This window comes from Poecilia mexicana, unplaced genomic scaffold, assembly GCF_051168715.1.
Source record: "Poecilia mexicana isolate PSO_F unplaced genomic scaffold, ASM5116871v1 scaffold_5, whole genome shotgun sequence".
NCBI lineage: Eukaryota > Metazoa > Chordata > Actinopteri > Cyprinodontiformes > Poeciliidae > Poecilia > Poecilia mexicana.
Window position 1 is genome coordinate 24,669,227 of NW_028263374.1, and position 16,446 is coordinate 24,685,672.

Consider the following 16,446-nt stretch of genomic DNA (forward strand, 5'->3'; position numbering starts at 1 on the left):
AAGACGGAAGTTGTGTTCAATGTCTTCCTTTTGTTTCCTTTAGTGATTCTTGGTCCAGCACCACCACAGGCAAGGAGGTAAGCAGGTTTTTCAAACGGTTTTGTTTGACACAGTGCAAGCGAAAGTCATGCTACAGAATCAGTTGTGAAGTAAGGCAATACTGGCCGCTTTTCCAACACAAGACAGCTACATAATAGCATGTAGAACGCAATTTATTCAAAGCATAAAAGGTTTATGTGCTCTAAAAATGACAGCATCATATCAGACAAAACAAAGCTTTTGATGCTTAACCAGTTTATCATTTTGGAAGTAGACCAGCTATAGTGTGCGTAAGATAATGTTGTAATTCTACCATCAAACAAAAAGGCAAACTAGGATTTTACATTTTGAACCTAAGCTCCTCTGTTTATTTACCTAGCCATCTTTTAAGCACGGCTCATTTCCAGAGCTCCGCCACAAGACAAACCATGGTTTTTGGGAAATATGCAATCCAGCTGTAAGGCCTTTATATAATGACCGTCTGTTCACTAAACTCACTTTACCTTGGACACAACCTTCCACCTTTCTCAAAGTAAATCCTAGAGGAACACTTTACTGTCAGTTATGTATAATATAACAAAATCACTGACCCACCTGTTTTACATCTCCTCAGTCATTTCTACACTTGCATTCCTAAGCTGAAACAAGTCATTGATAGTCACGTGGCAAGAAAAACTATTTTAGCTAAATGTAGAAAGTTTGTTTCCAATCGTATGTCTGCTGAAATGCCCTCCCTTGAATAAGAAAGGTATTTTTAACTCCCCAGAAGCTGCAAAATGCTACCAGCATACATCACTGCTGTATAGGCTTTGATTGAAATGTTTTGGTGTTTGAGCAGTGCATAAAACCTTCTCCTCATCGAGCATGCTTTTTGTTGGAACTGAGAGTCGAGCTGGGATCTGGACTGTGGCTGCAGGGGGACGGACAGAGATAGAGCCTGGAAGAAAGCTATTGCTGGGATCAGAGCCAGGCAAAGCTGCCTGGGACTAGAGGGATGTGGTTAGGATAGGCTTGAAGCAAAGTAAGACTGGGAAAACAACCAAAAGTATCTTTATTTATTGACATATTTAGTATGGTTTAGAGAAGAAATAAAAGTGTTTTCCAAGGTAAGAATAATTCCATATTTATATTTTTTGGGGAAATTCACTATTCAAAATAAATATGATGTTAAGAAGGAATGTTTTTCTTATTCTAGAGTGTGTAAATCAACCTTGTTTGTTCGTGTGTGTGTGTGTTTGAAATGTTTGTTACCTTGTGGGTGTGTCTTTGTGGCAGCCATGGGACCCTGCTGAAGAGGAGGCCTGCCTTGAACCCAGCTCTTTTATAGAATGTGCAGTGATAAGAGCTGGAGTTTGATTGGTTGAAGCTTAAAGTAGTTAAAAGAATAAAATGTTTTATAAATTGTGCATTTGCATACATAAAATTTCTGCCTGATATTTTATTATTGATTAAGTAAGTGTTAGTGTTTAAATTGTGTATGTGAAAGTTCACTTTGTTTCTTTTTTCCCCCACTCTGGAAGGCTGAGGTGATTGGCCAATGTAAATTGAGGCGGGGTTTAACCAGTGCATAGGTGGACCGCTCGATGTAGATGGACTGACAACAGAGCAGCCATTTTTTTTTAATCTTCTGTGCTGCACCAGCTTTATTTGCTGTACAGCCAACATTGACTGACTTGTCTTTCCACACCACACATCTCAGCATAACATATGAGAAGAGATTTTATCTATTTATATTACAAAAGTAATCTCTCTGATAAACAGGAACAATAATCTTGTCAGCCGGTATTTTATTATGAGAATCAATTGATTTTAAATATGAGGACCAGTTAAACTGGACAGTTTGTTGATTTATAAAATGCTAGAACAGACACAAAAGGATACTTTGGTCAGGCCAAAATTTAATGTCCACTCCCTCCGTAAACATTGTAAATTTGCTTTGGGACTCAAGTATGTCAATATTCATAAAGAGATGTTTACATATTTAAAAATCATCTGTCTCAGCCAACAGCCTGTCTTTGTGTTTGCTGCAAAATCAGATGCAATTCAATGATGATGAGCTTCTCCATGTGCAGTGTCGGGTAGGATGATGGTTTCAGACAGCCCATTAAGCGCTTCAATTAGACCTGCTGGTTCTCACCTCCTCGTCACTCCACGTGAAAGGGACTTAACTCTTCCTTCACGCAGCTGTACACAATGACAGACGCACGCTCATGTGAGAAAAAAAATAACACCATTCACAGCACACATCTGGTGCCAATTGCTTGAAGCCTTAAAAAAAAAAACCTCACACATATGTTTCTTTATGGCCACAGGCACAATCATGTCTCTTCTGACAACCTAGCAAAGGGCCCTTAAATCTTTTGGCAGCTGAGAAGTCCAAACCCAGAGACAAGGTGACAGGTAATGTATTTCTACAAAGTGGTGGGTTTTTATCCAGCCTCCTGTTAACGTTTCACATTAGCATTGGGATGACAGGTGGTGCCTGGTCAGAGAAAAGAGGATTTTTTTTTTCATCGAAAGGCCCCAAACAGGACAAAGTAGATGAAGATGGCTGCAAATGAGATGTTTTGAAATGAGGCTTTGCGATTTAGCTGTTGAGAAGTGCCCTCTGCCTACCTAACATGAATGTAAGTGTGTAAAGAGTGTGTAAGGACTTCAGCACACTTCTTTTGTCAGCTGAAGGATTAGGCATTGTGGTTTTTTAGCGCTGATGCCTTGTTACAATTGAAACGCAAAGCTTTGAAAAACAGTGCTTCCTCTTGTTGAAGCAGACACTTCCTAAAATCTGCAATCTGGTTTACACACATATATAAATGACTATTTGTTAAAGAGTAGCCATTGATCAAGATCCTTAATGTCTAACTAAATGCATTATGGCTGGATGGCTAAAGGGACAGACAGTGTCAGGGTTAAAGTCATTTGATCCTTCAGGGAAATTCATTTTCCAAAATTAAATATAATTTCACCCATGATCAGGATTTTTAAACCTAAATACAGGAACATGTCACCTTCTACATGCATTAAGTGATAATCATTACACAAACTGTAGATTTCCTTTTTCATTCTCTTCACTGATAGGAGCTTCTTTTGTATGTAAAGCAGCATAAGTCTTTTTTTTTTCCTAAGTCTGTGTGTTTGCTCTTTGTATTTGCACAGTGTTTCACGGAACAGCTTAATCTTTTGCGCTGTCAAACCAGTATTTGCTTACTGCCATAATTTGTTACCTGTGTGCAGCAAAGGAATGTTAGGATTTGGGCAGAAACAGATTTTTGCCTTTTCTTGATCTTTAAGAGGAGCAAAAAGTGCCTGAAGTGCTGATTTAAGCAAACGCATTGTGATTTATCCTTAGGATGGCTGAAGTGAAGGGAAAGATGAAAGACATATCAATTAGTATTGTGTTATTAGTGCAGTTTGCTACATTTAATCACTTTAGTGTACGTTGTCCTTAAATCCCATGTCAATTAAATTATTTATAAACATGTTTGTATGATTTAAAAAATTACAAAGATTAATTTCTGTGTTGGAGTGAGCTACAAAGTGTTGGAAAAGTTTTCATTCCACTTTTCCTTTACACCCTATTTCTTTTTGTCAAGATACAACCATGCCTTTGCAAATAAAGAAGAGTGTGGCATACACATGTTCTTATCCCTCCTTTTTCGAATTTCCATACATAAAATGGCAGATAGCAGGGAAGCAGAGGTTCACCTTTCAAAAATCCATAAACATTCATCATTCATTTGAGTCACAAATGTGACTAAATTCCATAGGGTAGCCTTTGGGACATTTTCTTATGGATTCTTTTATTAAGACTATGATTTCTTTTTAAACTTTATGTCTTTGTGTTACTTTGGGTAGCACATAGAAAATGATTTACTTCATTTTGTAACATCATCATCAAAGTTCCTGGAAGGACATCCAGGAGTCAAAGTGTGACTACATAATATTAGCTGAAATGCCATTTTTGCTCCAACCCTGTGTTCACACCTCCAAGTGACTAATCCAGCTTCAAGCTTCTGGTTTCCAAGTTAATACTATAATTCCAAAAAAGCCAGACTGCCCAACACTGCAGGTGCTGAATTTGAAACGGTGTACACAGAAGCGTTCAAATGATTGTGTGTCTGTGAGGTACACAACAAGGCCAGGATGCAGAAAATAACCATGCCGGTATCTGTGAAATAGAGATTAGGACATGCCCATGCCTAAAATTTGTCTGTGGGGAGAAAAGCCACAAAACAGGAATGGTCTCAGTTTCATGTTTCTCAGAAATGGGACATATTACGGTAGGCGCAGAGATCAAAGGAAATTACTTTCTGCATACTGTTCTGTTTTACTGGCTCTTACGAAAGGAAGAAAAGTTCGGTCACATGGTAATATGACAAAGCCTTTTTACTTTGTTCATTGAGGCAAACTGAAGCTATAAATCAAAACAATGGCCCTTTGTGTTAAAATTACTGAATTTAGCTTGACCGAGGAACATTTGGAAGAAGGATTTGTATAATTTATTCTCTGATTTTCTCTTAGCTGGCAGGAAATATGCATAAAGCAACTTTTTCTAAAATGACATATACCAATAGCTAAGTTTGTTTGGGGGATTTATCAGTTTAAAGACTTTATGGCCACAGTTTGCGAAGGCCGGTCTTAGAAAGGCAGTACAACTGAATTTGAGACAGTCCATGAGTCCCAGGCATATCTTTTTAATCATTCAAATATTTAAGAGGGACTGCCCCCCTTAAATACAGTCCCGATGACGAGACTATTTTAGCTTATTTGTTTTCCCTCCTACAGGCGATACATGCATGCACTATGTTTTAAAGATCACTACAAAGTGCAACCAGGTTCCAAAGGAGAACTGGTCCAACATGCTCAGGTTAGGTGTAATGAAGTCTGGGCGTTGCTGCAGTACAATAGAACTTAAGTGTCAACGCACTCCTTTGAGTTTTCTGCACAGCAGAGCCCATCACTGCTACATATGTTAACCTTCATTTCACTTTAGGGCACTTTGTCTTGAAGTGTCCACCTAAAAAAAGATGTACGTTTTGGATGTAAATGTGTTTTTGTTTTAGCGTGCAATGGGCTTTTGAGATTAGTCAGTCTGCTGTTTGTCACTCTACAATCAGGGTAATTCAGTCACATATCGCCAAACATTTAAGTAATTTTCAATTTATTTTCTATCATGTTTTGAACTACACTTAAGAATGTATTAAAGCAAACTTAAACTTCACTTAATTGTCTTAAGTAACAAAAACAAATTTGTGAATATAATGTATTGCAAAGTACTTGATGCATAGAGGGCAATCTAACTTTATTGATGTTCAGACGTGCTTGCATGGTTTCCAGATCAAAAGCCTATTTTGGCCCTATGATAATAATATTCTGCATGTTTAACTTTATCATAGAGCAGTCATTTCATTTAATGGTCTCAGCTGGATCACTGTATTGATTTCACAGACACAGCAGGTCTCCTGAGATTCTCTATAGATTTCCCAGCTGCCCTCCCAAATGATCCATTGTGATTCCTTTCCAAAGGCCCCTGCCAGGGGAAGGCATGGAAAACGGTCATCATTTCACCGTCTTCTTATATACCTGAGTCCTGTTATGTCAGCTACATTACCTCAACGCTGCTTTGTGATTCCGGACATTGTTTTATTGACCCCAAAGGACATTTATTGGTCTTTCACTGGCCGCTTAACAGAATGCGTTTCAGAGATAGTATTTCCTGCTCAGTCTGTTTAAAGAGGTTTAAAATTGTAATAAAATAACAATGAATAGTTCACTGAAATAAGAGGGGAACAAGATGTTATTACAATAAGGGGTGCTCTTAAGTGTGAGTGTGGTTGGATATCCCTGATTGCTTTCTCCAGTAGATCCATTTCTAGTCAAGTGGTTATGTAAATTTAGATCGCTTTCTCTGCCCAAACAGAGCATTTATCATCAGCTTTGCTGAATATTAAACGACTTCAATGAAGTGTCAATTGATAGAGCTCCATAAACACAATCATGAGATCTAATCTGCACTGAGTCTGTGCTATTGATTTTGTTGTCTTTATCAAAAGTTGACTGATGGGAGAGATATTTAGTCAACGCAGATATAAATGAAATGCATCAATCATGCTATGCTTTTATTAAAAGTGATAACATGATTTTAAACTTTCAAGACCTCCAGACATTATTTAATAACCAAACATATGCTTTAGAATTTATTTTCCCAATAAAGAAATATATGTCCTTAATCACTACAATATTCCTCTAAGAATTAATAAAACTGCTGAAATTAATATTTCTGGATTATGCCAGGTTTGCATTCATTAAATTAATTCATGACCAATTAAATTGTTGTCCATATGTTGTGTCTTTATGTTTCACATTTATTTGTCTTGGTGGTGTTCACGATGCAGTTTGAGTTTATAATATTAATGCCATAATGCATGAATATGAGAGGCTGTAGCTATTACCCTTTTTTCTGCACGGTATTTGGGTTTGGATATAACACTCAGTACTAACTCAGTACACTCAGTATACTCAGTACTCAGTACTAAGTGATTATTTGTGTTAAGTCTGAATAAAGCATAGCATAAAAATAACAAATTCAAAGTTAATTAAAAAAAAATCATGAGATCCAATCTTCTCCAAGGCAACACAAAGTCCTGTTTTGGAATTCTATCAGTTTTGTGATGCAATTTAATTTTAATTAACCATACATTTTATCAGAAGTTTTCAATGCAGTGACAGTATAATGTATTCACCATTTAGCTGAATTGCAGCAAGTTTCAGTGCATTGCATTTTAGGGTTGACAAGGTTTTGCTAATAGGATTACAATTTCCAAATTAATTTGGGAAAACGGAAGATGAACTCCACCTCCCTAAAACCAGACAAGTCACAGCCAAAGGCCAAATAATTAATTGCCTTGTGTTCATTTTCTATTCTCTGAGCTAATGCAATTACTAAAGTGAATAAAAACGATCACACTTGAGGACACAAAAAGTCATCTCTGTTGCTATGCCTCCATCTGAAATTTAAATGTCATACCATTTTGAGTTTATTCCATATTCCTTTTAAAGGCCTGAATTTCTGAAAAAACATGTAATCTTTACCCCCTACAGCAGTAATCACATTCAGGAAAGCCCATTAGGATACGACAAACGTATATGTTTACAAGCATAAGAAGATAATCCAAAGACAGAGGCCTTATCTGTGCCTGCTATGGCTGCTGGAACCGGTCAGGTCACAAACACAGGACCACAGTCATCACTTTTAGAAAAGCAGGGCCTGCCTGCCAAGTACACTAATCAGATAAAAGACATCTAGCCGCTGGCAGCACCTCAGCTGCGGTGTCTCTATCCGAGTGAGACTTATAGACCTGTTAGGGTCAGACAGTGAAAGACTGAGTTTTTGTTTTTATCATACTGTCTGGCAGACCTGAGATACAGCCAGCAAGCCAGACCCAGAGGGGAAAAGGAGAAGATATTTTTTTATTTTATTTTACTGGCTTTGTGTTGTGAGGCAGGATGATGCACACGGTGTTAAATATATAACCACCAGCAAAATCAGAAAGGAGCAGTGCTGGTGCACACTAATTAACAGGGGTGGGGGAGGGGGGGGGGGCTTGCTGGTGGACAGAAGGTTTGGGCCGTGGAGAAATAATAGAAGAGAGGGGACAAAGATGGACAAAAAAACAAAAGACAGATGTCACGTGGGTCCAGAGTCGCTGATAGATGCGTTCTGCAGCTCGGCACACAGGCAGTGGTTCAGGTAGAAAAGGCTTCCCTTTGTGATGCAGATGACAACGCAATCAGCCTCGCTTTGTCTCTGACGATGGGCTCTGCTCCCAGGCACATTGAGAGACAGACACTAATCCAGTGGGTTTGTGTTCACCAGGCGCGCTCATAAAGGCTGTGTCACAGTACCTGGGGTGTATGTGGATGAGGATCTCTGAAACAAGGTCTGACCTCTCTCAGGCTATGCTCTCCCTCCTCCTCTTCCTCCTGTCTCTCTTTCTCCCCACATCCTAGCCCCAAGGAGCCTGCTTTGGTGAGTTGAAAATTAGAAGCGCTACATTGTTAAATGTGTATGGCTCACTCAGACATAGGAAGTGACATGAATAATTATTTTGAAACTTATTAAAACGCACTTTAGTACCTCACAAAATACAACACAAAAATGGAAAGCGTCAAGGGCACAACTTTTCCTAATAATAGGTAAAACTTCAATCCAAGCAAGCGCATTGTGTAATAAATTTAATTTTCCAATTAGGCCTAGATTTTGCAAGGCCATTTTGACACTGAAGCTTTACACATTTTGTGTGGCTGAAAATATATTTCACTGTCCCCTAATAACTCTGACTCCCAACGGGTTAGGATGAATCAAGCCCTCCCTAATAAATATGACTTACCCAGAGACTGTGCAATACCAATTAACATGTGCTAATTAAGATAACAGGATATAGGCACATCCTTGATCTAGATTTCTGTGTGAGATATTGGAAAGGTTACAGAGAGGTAAAAGGAAGTTTCTTGCTAAACTATTCAAAAGTCATCACTTTTAGTTAGCAAGAAGACGGCACAAGCTTTATTTTTATTTATATGACAGTTATATTACTCACATTAAATATATTTTATTTACGTTGCCATTTAATTTAAAATAAGTATTTCAGTGCAGACATTTTAGTGACTAGAACCTATAGAAACACGAAACAAAATCATAGTTTAAAAAAAAAATATATATATATATATATATATATATATATAAGCTAAGAGAGACTTGCTAGGATGGCTGAATGAACAATGTGTGTTGAAAAGAGACATTCAAAAACTTTTATGATCTCTTATTAAAGATCAAGAGGCCATAACTCAGTCATATGACAATCAGAGAAAGATAAACAATTTACAAAATAAAAAGTTCTTGATTAAATCAAAACAAGAGAATCAAATGATAATTTCCCTTCTTTAGTCTTATGCAGTCTTTCAAGTGTGAGTTTTTGTTTAGGGATGTACTTCTAAAGGTGATAGGTGATTGGTTGATACTTATAGGTTAAACCATCTTATCCACTGATCTTATCTACCTCTGCAAAGGTTTGAAATACGCACCAGGTCATGTCTGCACATGAGCAGTTAACAATAGTCCCTACAGTTGCCAACTTAGCAACTTTGGCATTATATTTATAGCAACTTTTCAGATAAAAAAAATCTGTGCATGCCAAAATCTGAATCAGCTGGTCAGACCTCTTAAAATGGGTGATCCGCCAGAAAACTGCACTCACTGCACTCCTATTTTTATGTGATCTTTATTACGTATCTTGTATAGTATTTTGTGAATTGTATTAAAAAACGTATAATTCATTCATATTTCAGTAACAATAAGCATGTTCTTGGCTAGATTACAGTAATTACTTAATTGCTATTTTTGAAATAACTATAAAAATAAATTATGACTTTTGTGATCATAACTTTTCAGTGATTTCAACAATTGCTTAGCAAATGGTTTGTTTCATTGTAAATTTCTCTGCAATTTTACATATTTATAGTTCTTCAGTTTATATTTTACAAACAGTTAATTTTTTTCATGTGTAGTAACTTCTCTGGCAAATTTAGCAACTAGATTTTTCTTAATTGCTAAAATTATGCTTGTTTTTTGCTAGTTAATTTTCAGAAACTCCAAGTGTCACACATTTTTTTGGACTGAGTCTTGAGAGATAAAAAAACAACATAGGTAAGGAATAATAAATTTGCACATAAAAAATAAAATAGCAAGCACTGATTAGAAAGGCATTTGGTTTTTAAGCCACTACTAAGCCTGAATCAAAGTGCTTTATGGATGTGTTTAAAGAGCATAAAGTGGACATATTCCACCTTAATGCATTTAGTAAGAGGAAATAATGCACAATTAGACAGCATTTGACTCACTGATGACCAGTTAGAGCCAATCAAGAGACAAATGAGTGCTGCATCAGTATGACAAACCCAATCAACCCCCATCTATCTGCAATAAACTCCTAAGTATCAAGTCATAAAGTGACAGCTGGGAAAACTTTCATTACACAGATATAAATGTGTTCAAGGGGTCTTTTTCATATAGAATTATCAACAGATGTTGTGATGTCAAAATAAAACCCACCTGCTTTGGGAAATTAATATCACTGCTGCAAAATTTATTTTGATTATTGTTTTAGAAACACAAATGGACATAAATGCATGCCATATCTATATTTAAATAAATCAATTTAACTTTCTAGCAAGGCTCTGGCAGCATGCTGCAGAATACTGAAGGATTCAAACACCTGTTGATAATATTTCTATTCAAGATAGCATCATGAGGGAGCCATATTTGGCCATCTGCTCTTTGGAAACTAGTCAAGCCTGAGACTGAAGTGACACCTGTTCTTCTTTTAAAACAAGAAAATAATTACAGACCAAAAGTTCTCCAAGCCAAACTAAACCATAAAAATGAAACAACTTTTGACGTAACATGAAGGTTTTTTACAGTGCCTACTTTATGTAAAAAAAAAATAATAATAAATAACAAAAAAAAAATGATGTACTGAGCATGATTGAAAGATAACATGGAATCAAAACTCACCGATCATGTGAGACTAATGCAAGCACAACAATGCTGTGCTGTTTACAGCGCTTTAGGACATTATGGCAACTTCTTATATTACCTATGGCTTGGGAAATTCCCTTCAGTCATTTTCCTATTTTTTTCTGTTTAAAACAATATTACTGGCAAAGATAAATAGCAGATAAAATTAAAAGAACATAAGAGATCCTTGATTTCTGAAGTGTTTCCAAGTCCAAAAATGTGGCAAGTTGAAGCCTTTTCAACACTTCAACACTATTCATCACATACATTTCACAAACTTAAATGCCATTTTAGCTTAGAACCCACCCCGCAAAAGTCTGTTAGCCATGGGACTAAAAGGAGAGTTGGCTCACAAAAGTCAACCCAAAGCAATCTGATCCAAACAGCTGAAAGCATGGAAACAGTGTCAAGCTATCCATCACAAGTTGGAAAGAAACTTTAGTTAAAATGTTTGAAAAGGCTGATGCCAGGAGCAATGTGCTCAAGCCAGCAGGGACCAGAAACCGATCAAACAGAAATTCCCTTTGTGAAAGTTTTAACACTTCTGACCGACACAAGCCGCTGGCTTTCAGTTGTTCTCCATCTAATTTTTACATAACATCTAAATATGTATCAGTTATTTTTCACAAGTACTGAAAATCAAAATCTATATAATATTATATATACAGTGGCCACAACAAAGCTAAGCTGTTCCGTCACACCGTGTATAACCTTATGCAATACAGGGAGGGAAAAATGTTCTTAAGTAAATCAATGATACTGCCTTAATCTCGCCCTAGAGGTAGCCATAGATGTCTCAGAAATGTGACACCCCCGTCAAGTGAAACAACTGGTACCAGTACTAATTGAAATTTTGCATGCAAAGTGACAATGCCTGGGCCCTCGGCAGCATGGATTAGGGCTTGAATAGAGACAGATTCTTTGTGAAAGCCTACTGTGGCGGTTGGCGAGCAGGCCAGCTCCATGCATCTGCTCACTGGGTGGACTGAGAAAACACAGGACTGTATACGATCACTTATTTTACCTTCCACAAACTACCTCGTTTGCTTTTTCAAAAATAAACCTGTATTCATTATACTCTTTAATATTCTCTTTATTGATAGTTATTCTCAGAAGCATTTACTGGACTTACATTAACACATTCACCAAACGTAGGACATTTAAATACCCATAACAATGACAGTTTGCTTAGTTGTCAAATGAGGATATAGAGCTGAAAGTAAAAATAATCAAGAAATTAACATGGTATGTGACATTAAAGCTATGAGAAGTGTAAAACGTCAAATTAGCACATGTTTGCCAATGTTCAGCTGTGTGGTGTCCAGTCCTGAATGCAGAGCTAAAGGAATGCAGTGCATACTGAAATGCAATCAAATCTGTGAGACATTTTTTAAAGACTCCATGCTGTGATCTCATTCTGCCCCACTTCACCATCCTCTGCTGTGGTTTCGCTCCCATTATGTTTCCTTCAAAGAACGACAGGAAAAAACGCTGTATCAAAGTGATCTATCATTCCACTCACACCAACAATGACATGCATACAAGGCTAGTTGAGGATGGTGTTGCATCATAGCAACACCAAACCTCCCAGAAAAACATTTGGACAGTACAAACTCAAACATCACAATAAAGAAGAGGGGAGAAGGGGAGAGGCAACAGCAGAAAAGCCAAATAATCCATCTAGTAAAACTCATCTCCTCCTAACAATACAGGCTACAACAATTTTATGGCTGAGAATGAATCTGAAAATTTCCACTCAACAGAATTAGATTGGTGTCACCGTTGTTAGTGGGGCTGTCAACTTAACACTGATGACAATGAATGGGTGAGCTAATAAAGGGAATAAATCCACGGTGTGTTTTCATAGACATGTTTGACAGAGTCAGACTAATTTCCCAGGCAGTACTGCGTCAATTAATTTCCGAAAAGAGCCCATCCCTTGCTGTTAACTAAACCAATAGGACATGGCATCAGCTTACATTAACACTAATCAACGATTTAAGGTTGTTTTGCGTTCCGCTTTACGTGTAAATGCTTTTGAATAATGGCTGAATACAACGGATAAATTTACTTACCGTACAGGTTTGAATGGGGGGACGTACTATTCAGCAGTAGTTTGAGTAGAAATAAGATGTTGAAGAAAACAGAAATAGAACACAAACAGTGATCCCTCAGCGCCACCTTGCAATATTGTCGTTGTAACATAGTTTTCAGATTTAACGTACTATTTGTAAAATGGACACTTGGAGCACAGCTGGGATTTTGTTAAGTTCAGACATAGTTTTAATCCTCTTAGCCCCCCTAACATGGTCCCTGCTTGATTCATTGATTATTTGTACAACAATGTACCTCTTTTATATTTGCTTGTCTGGAAATAAGCATTATAAGCACATGTATTGAGATTTTCTGCATACGCAATTTAATTTTTGCTGTGAATTATTTTTATCCGCACTTTTCTGACAGTTAAATTTTTTCCTGGCAATTAAAAATGAAATTTGATGCTGGAATAAAATTATTTTACTATCGACGCTTAATAAAAGGACTATGTAAAGACGCTTTCAACTGCTAAGATTAATAAAGGACGAAATGTCGTCTCTTCATGAAACGTGTCAAAAAAGTCCACTGGAGGGCTCTGTCAGTGTTGCATGCTGGGATAGACATTTTTTTTTTAGATTAGAGCTGCAGTGACCTCTTTTTCAACTCTTAATTTTTCCTACGTAAGCCCGACTTGCGATTTCATTGGACAGTCAAGCAGGGTGAGTCACAGGGTAGAACTGAGATGTGGGACGGCATTCAGTCGGCAACGGGCTTAGTTGGGTTTCGAATCATAAACTGGTGCTACACCGTGTGATCAAAAAGTCCTTGAAATTGGCATGCTGCATTTGATTCGTGAAGCATTGCCATGAAACCATAATGAATTGTATTACAATACAGAAAAATCCGTTTAAGGATTTCGAGGTGATGTTTGATTGCAGCCTTATATGAAAAGCAAGAAAAAAAAAACTACAACAGTGGCTCTGATTGCGTCTGAATGGGAGAGAGAAAAAAAAAAAGAAGTGGAAGTGGAACACCGAATAGTGTGAAATTGTTGTTATTTTTGGAAGCTTTCATATCCTGTGCTTCCCTTGAACTTGAAGCAACCAGCAAAAACAAATTCAGGTCAGAAAAATAAACAGTTACTTCAACAAAAATCAAGCAAAAATAATATCACAAATTAAATACAAACACACTGTTGTGATAGACCGCGTATATAAAGGATAACGTTACATAGTATCTGTGTGTAAATTTTTCTTAACTTATTGCAGTTTTCACTTAATATGATAAGTTTATATTCAGCCTAAACAAGATTTATCTCTATATGGAAAATAATTAATTTACAGATTTAATCTAAATAATTTACAGCAGTTGTATTTGGGCAGTGGAAAATGACCAAAATATATAATGGTATAATTATTTTATTAACAAATTATATATTGTAGCATATTTTCCCTTTTTTTGTTCAGCTAAAAATTGTGTCAGTCTTGGACCAGGCTGACACAATTTTTTGTAAATTCAACATTTACAAATTTATTAAAGGTATCATGAAAACCTGTCTGTGTGTACACTGCAATGAGTGCCACTGAGCATGATGTTTAAATGAACCAAAAACATGAACTAGAGCAGTAAGTTGTGGCCTATGCAAATATGCATGATGGTTGTCAGCCTGTCAGTCGTAACAGTACATGAAGCCTGCCAGGTTTTTAACCTGAAGAACAAATCTGTATACACATACGGCACATAGTTAAAGATGAACAAAAAGTTTCCTATTGTTTTTTATTCTTTTTTTGGTACATTATCCTGCAGTTACATTGGGTTTGGTCTGGAATAGTTTCTTTGCTCCACCTGTAATTATGAGGTTTCGTTAAATTGACCAGAGGAAGGAGGACACATTTGTTTTCTGAACACATCCTCAAAATAGACTGCAAAAAATTACTGGGCTGACACTTTCCACTGTTCGTGGCCGTCCTGAACTGTCAGTGGGCTAACTCATTCCAGCTACTCAAAACCTGCAGACATGCTAATTTAATTAGGCCTTTTTACATTCTAAAGAGATACCTGCAATACAAATAATAAAAAAGACACGGCATGTTTTTTTGTTTGTTTGTTTAAACATTTTAAAGTATTTTGAAGAAACAACCTCTGAATATGTGCGTAATGGTGTCACATTCCCTAATAGAAAAAGACCTACGTGTAGAAAGCCCTACTGAGTTACTTTCAAGCACAATGAATAGATTCCTGTAAACACCTGAAAGCTTATGAAAGCTCTGTTTTTACCATTCAACCTGTTTCATTGTGCGCTGAGCCACGCTGACTGATGCCCTTTCCTGCTTTGCTAAGCTCCCTGTACAACTGACTGCACAATGATCTGAAAAGAAAAACAAGCTTTTACAGGTCAAACTGGGCGACGTTCATTTTGTATATATGTGTAATAGAACACATAAAGAACAACATAAAAGGTATAAAACAGGTCTTTGGTTGTTTATTCTCAACTGACAAGTGGGAGCGACACACCTCCACGGAAAGAGATGCGCTTGCCAAATTTAACGTTTTTTTATTTCCTAATTTAGGTAAATGCATCACACAACAGCCGGTAGTTTTATAAGACTATTAAGGTTATTAAAGGTTATTGGCTACAGGGTGCTGCGAGAGCATGTGTAACTGTGACCCATTATCACCCAACCGTCCCTAAGCGGAGTCTTTATGCAACATTTCGGTACTATAAGAAGCACCGACGGGATTTCTTAAAACTACGAGAATGGCAAGTATCCATTAAAAATAATAAACGTGCATTTATTCACGCGCTTTGTCTCAAACTCAAGCCGGTAGAAGGATGCGCGTGCAGCCGTCGGGATGCGAGCAGGAGCTTACCTTCAACAGCTATCACGGCTGGTATGCTCCATAATATCCATAAAATATCCATTATTGGTGTTGAAAAAGCCCAGACATTCAAATGAAATAAGTCCAGAAAGCCATTGACAGCAAACACAGAGAGGGGACTGACGGTCCTTCTCCTGCAATTGAGCGCTCCCAGATAGCAGAGCAAAAACGAACTCAAATCTGGACCAAGTTTGGGCGAAACCATGGAAGAGCAGACAGAGGGGAGCACCGAGCAACACGGGCGGACAGCATACATGTTTACCTCTACATTACTCAATTCCCTTTCACGTCAAAGAGAAAGAATAACTTCATATGCATTAGTGGTTTTAACTTACTTTAATTATTCATACTGTTAGTTTGGACAATGTTAAGAGAAAATGTTTATCCCCTTCACTTCCACTTCAGTTCACCCTGCTGTCAATCATCTACAGACGGACAATCCTCAGAGCCTCACCTTGCGATAATGAAGTGTTGAGGGATGTTGTGTAAAAGATGGAGCAACTTATTCTCAGTCCCACACTGCTCGGATTGAAATTATAGGTTATCCTTTCTTTAATCAAAGTTCTGGTCTTAGTGACATTCACTAAGCTCCTACAGCTCATTTCAACAGCCAGCGCTGATTGTAACAGGTGACAAGTCGGGAAAAAACTGAAGTAAGTTTACAAATTACCTTTCCGTTTTCCCTTCACATCTTCATTGTTTTATTTGTGAACATTGTTTTACCACTTGTTTGTTGTCGCTACTCGAGAATATTTTCTTATTTTCGCCGGCAAAACTTATAGATAGATAGATAGATAGATAGATAGATAGATAGATAGATAGATAGATAGATAGATAGATAGATAGATAGATAGATAGATAGATAGATAGATAGATAGATAGATAGATAGATCTTTCTCTGCTGGACATCTGCA

General features: G+C 37.2%; 1 protein-coding gene across 4 annotated transcripts in view; it reads right to left on the minus strand.

Moving 5' to 3' along the window:
* Positions 1-15,705, minus strand: part of ephb2b (eph receptor B2b) — a 129,815-nt gene extending 114,110 nt beyond the window's left edge. For 3 of the 4 annotated variants that reach the window (XM_015012591.2, XM_015012589.2, XM_015012590.2), the window contains exon 1: positions 15,524-15,671. In XM_015012591.2, the coding sequence (XP_014868077.1) occupies positions 15,524-15,575 (52 nt within the window). In that variant the 5' untranslated portion in view covers positions 15,576-15,671. Of the gene's footprint in view, positions 1-15,523 lie in introns of all 4 variants that reach the window. The other variant, XM_015012588.2, reaches the window with a different exon arrangement.
* Between the last annotated feature and the right edge of the window lie 741 nt (positions 15,706-16,446).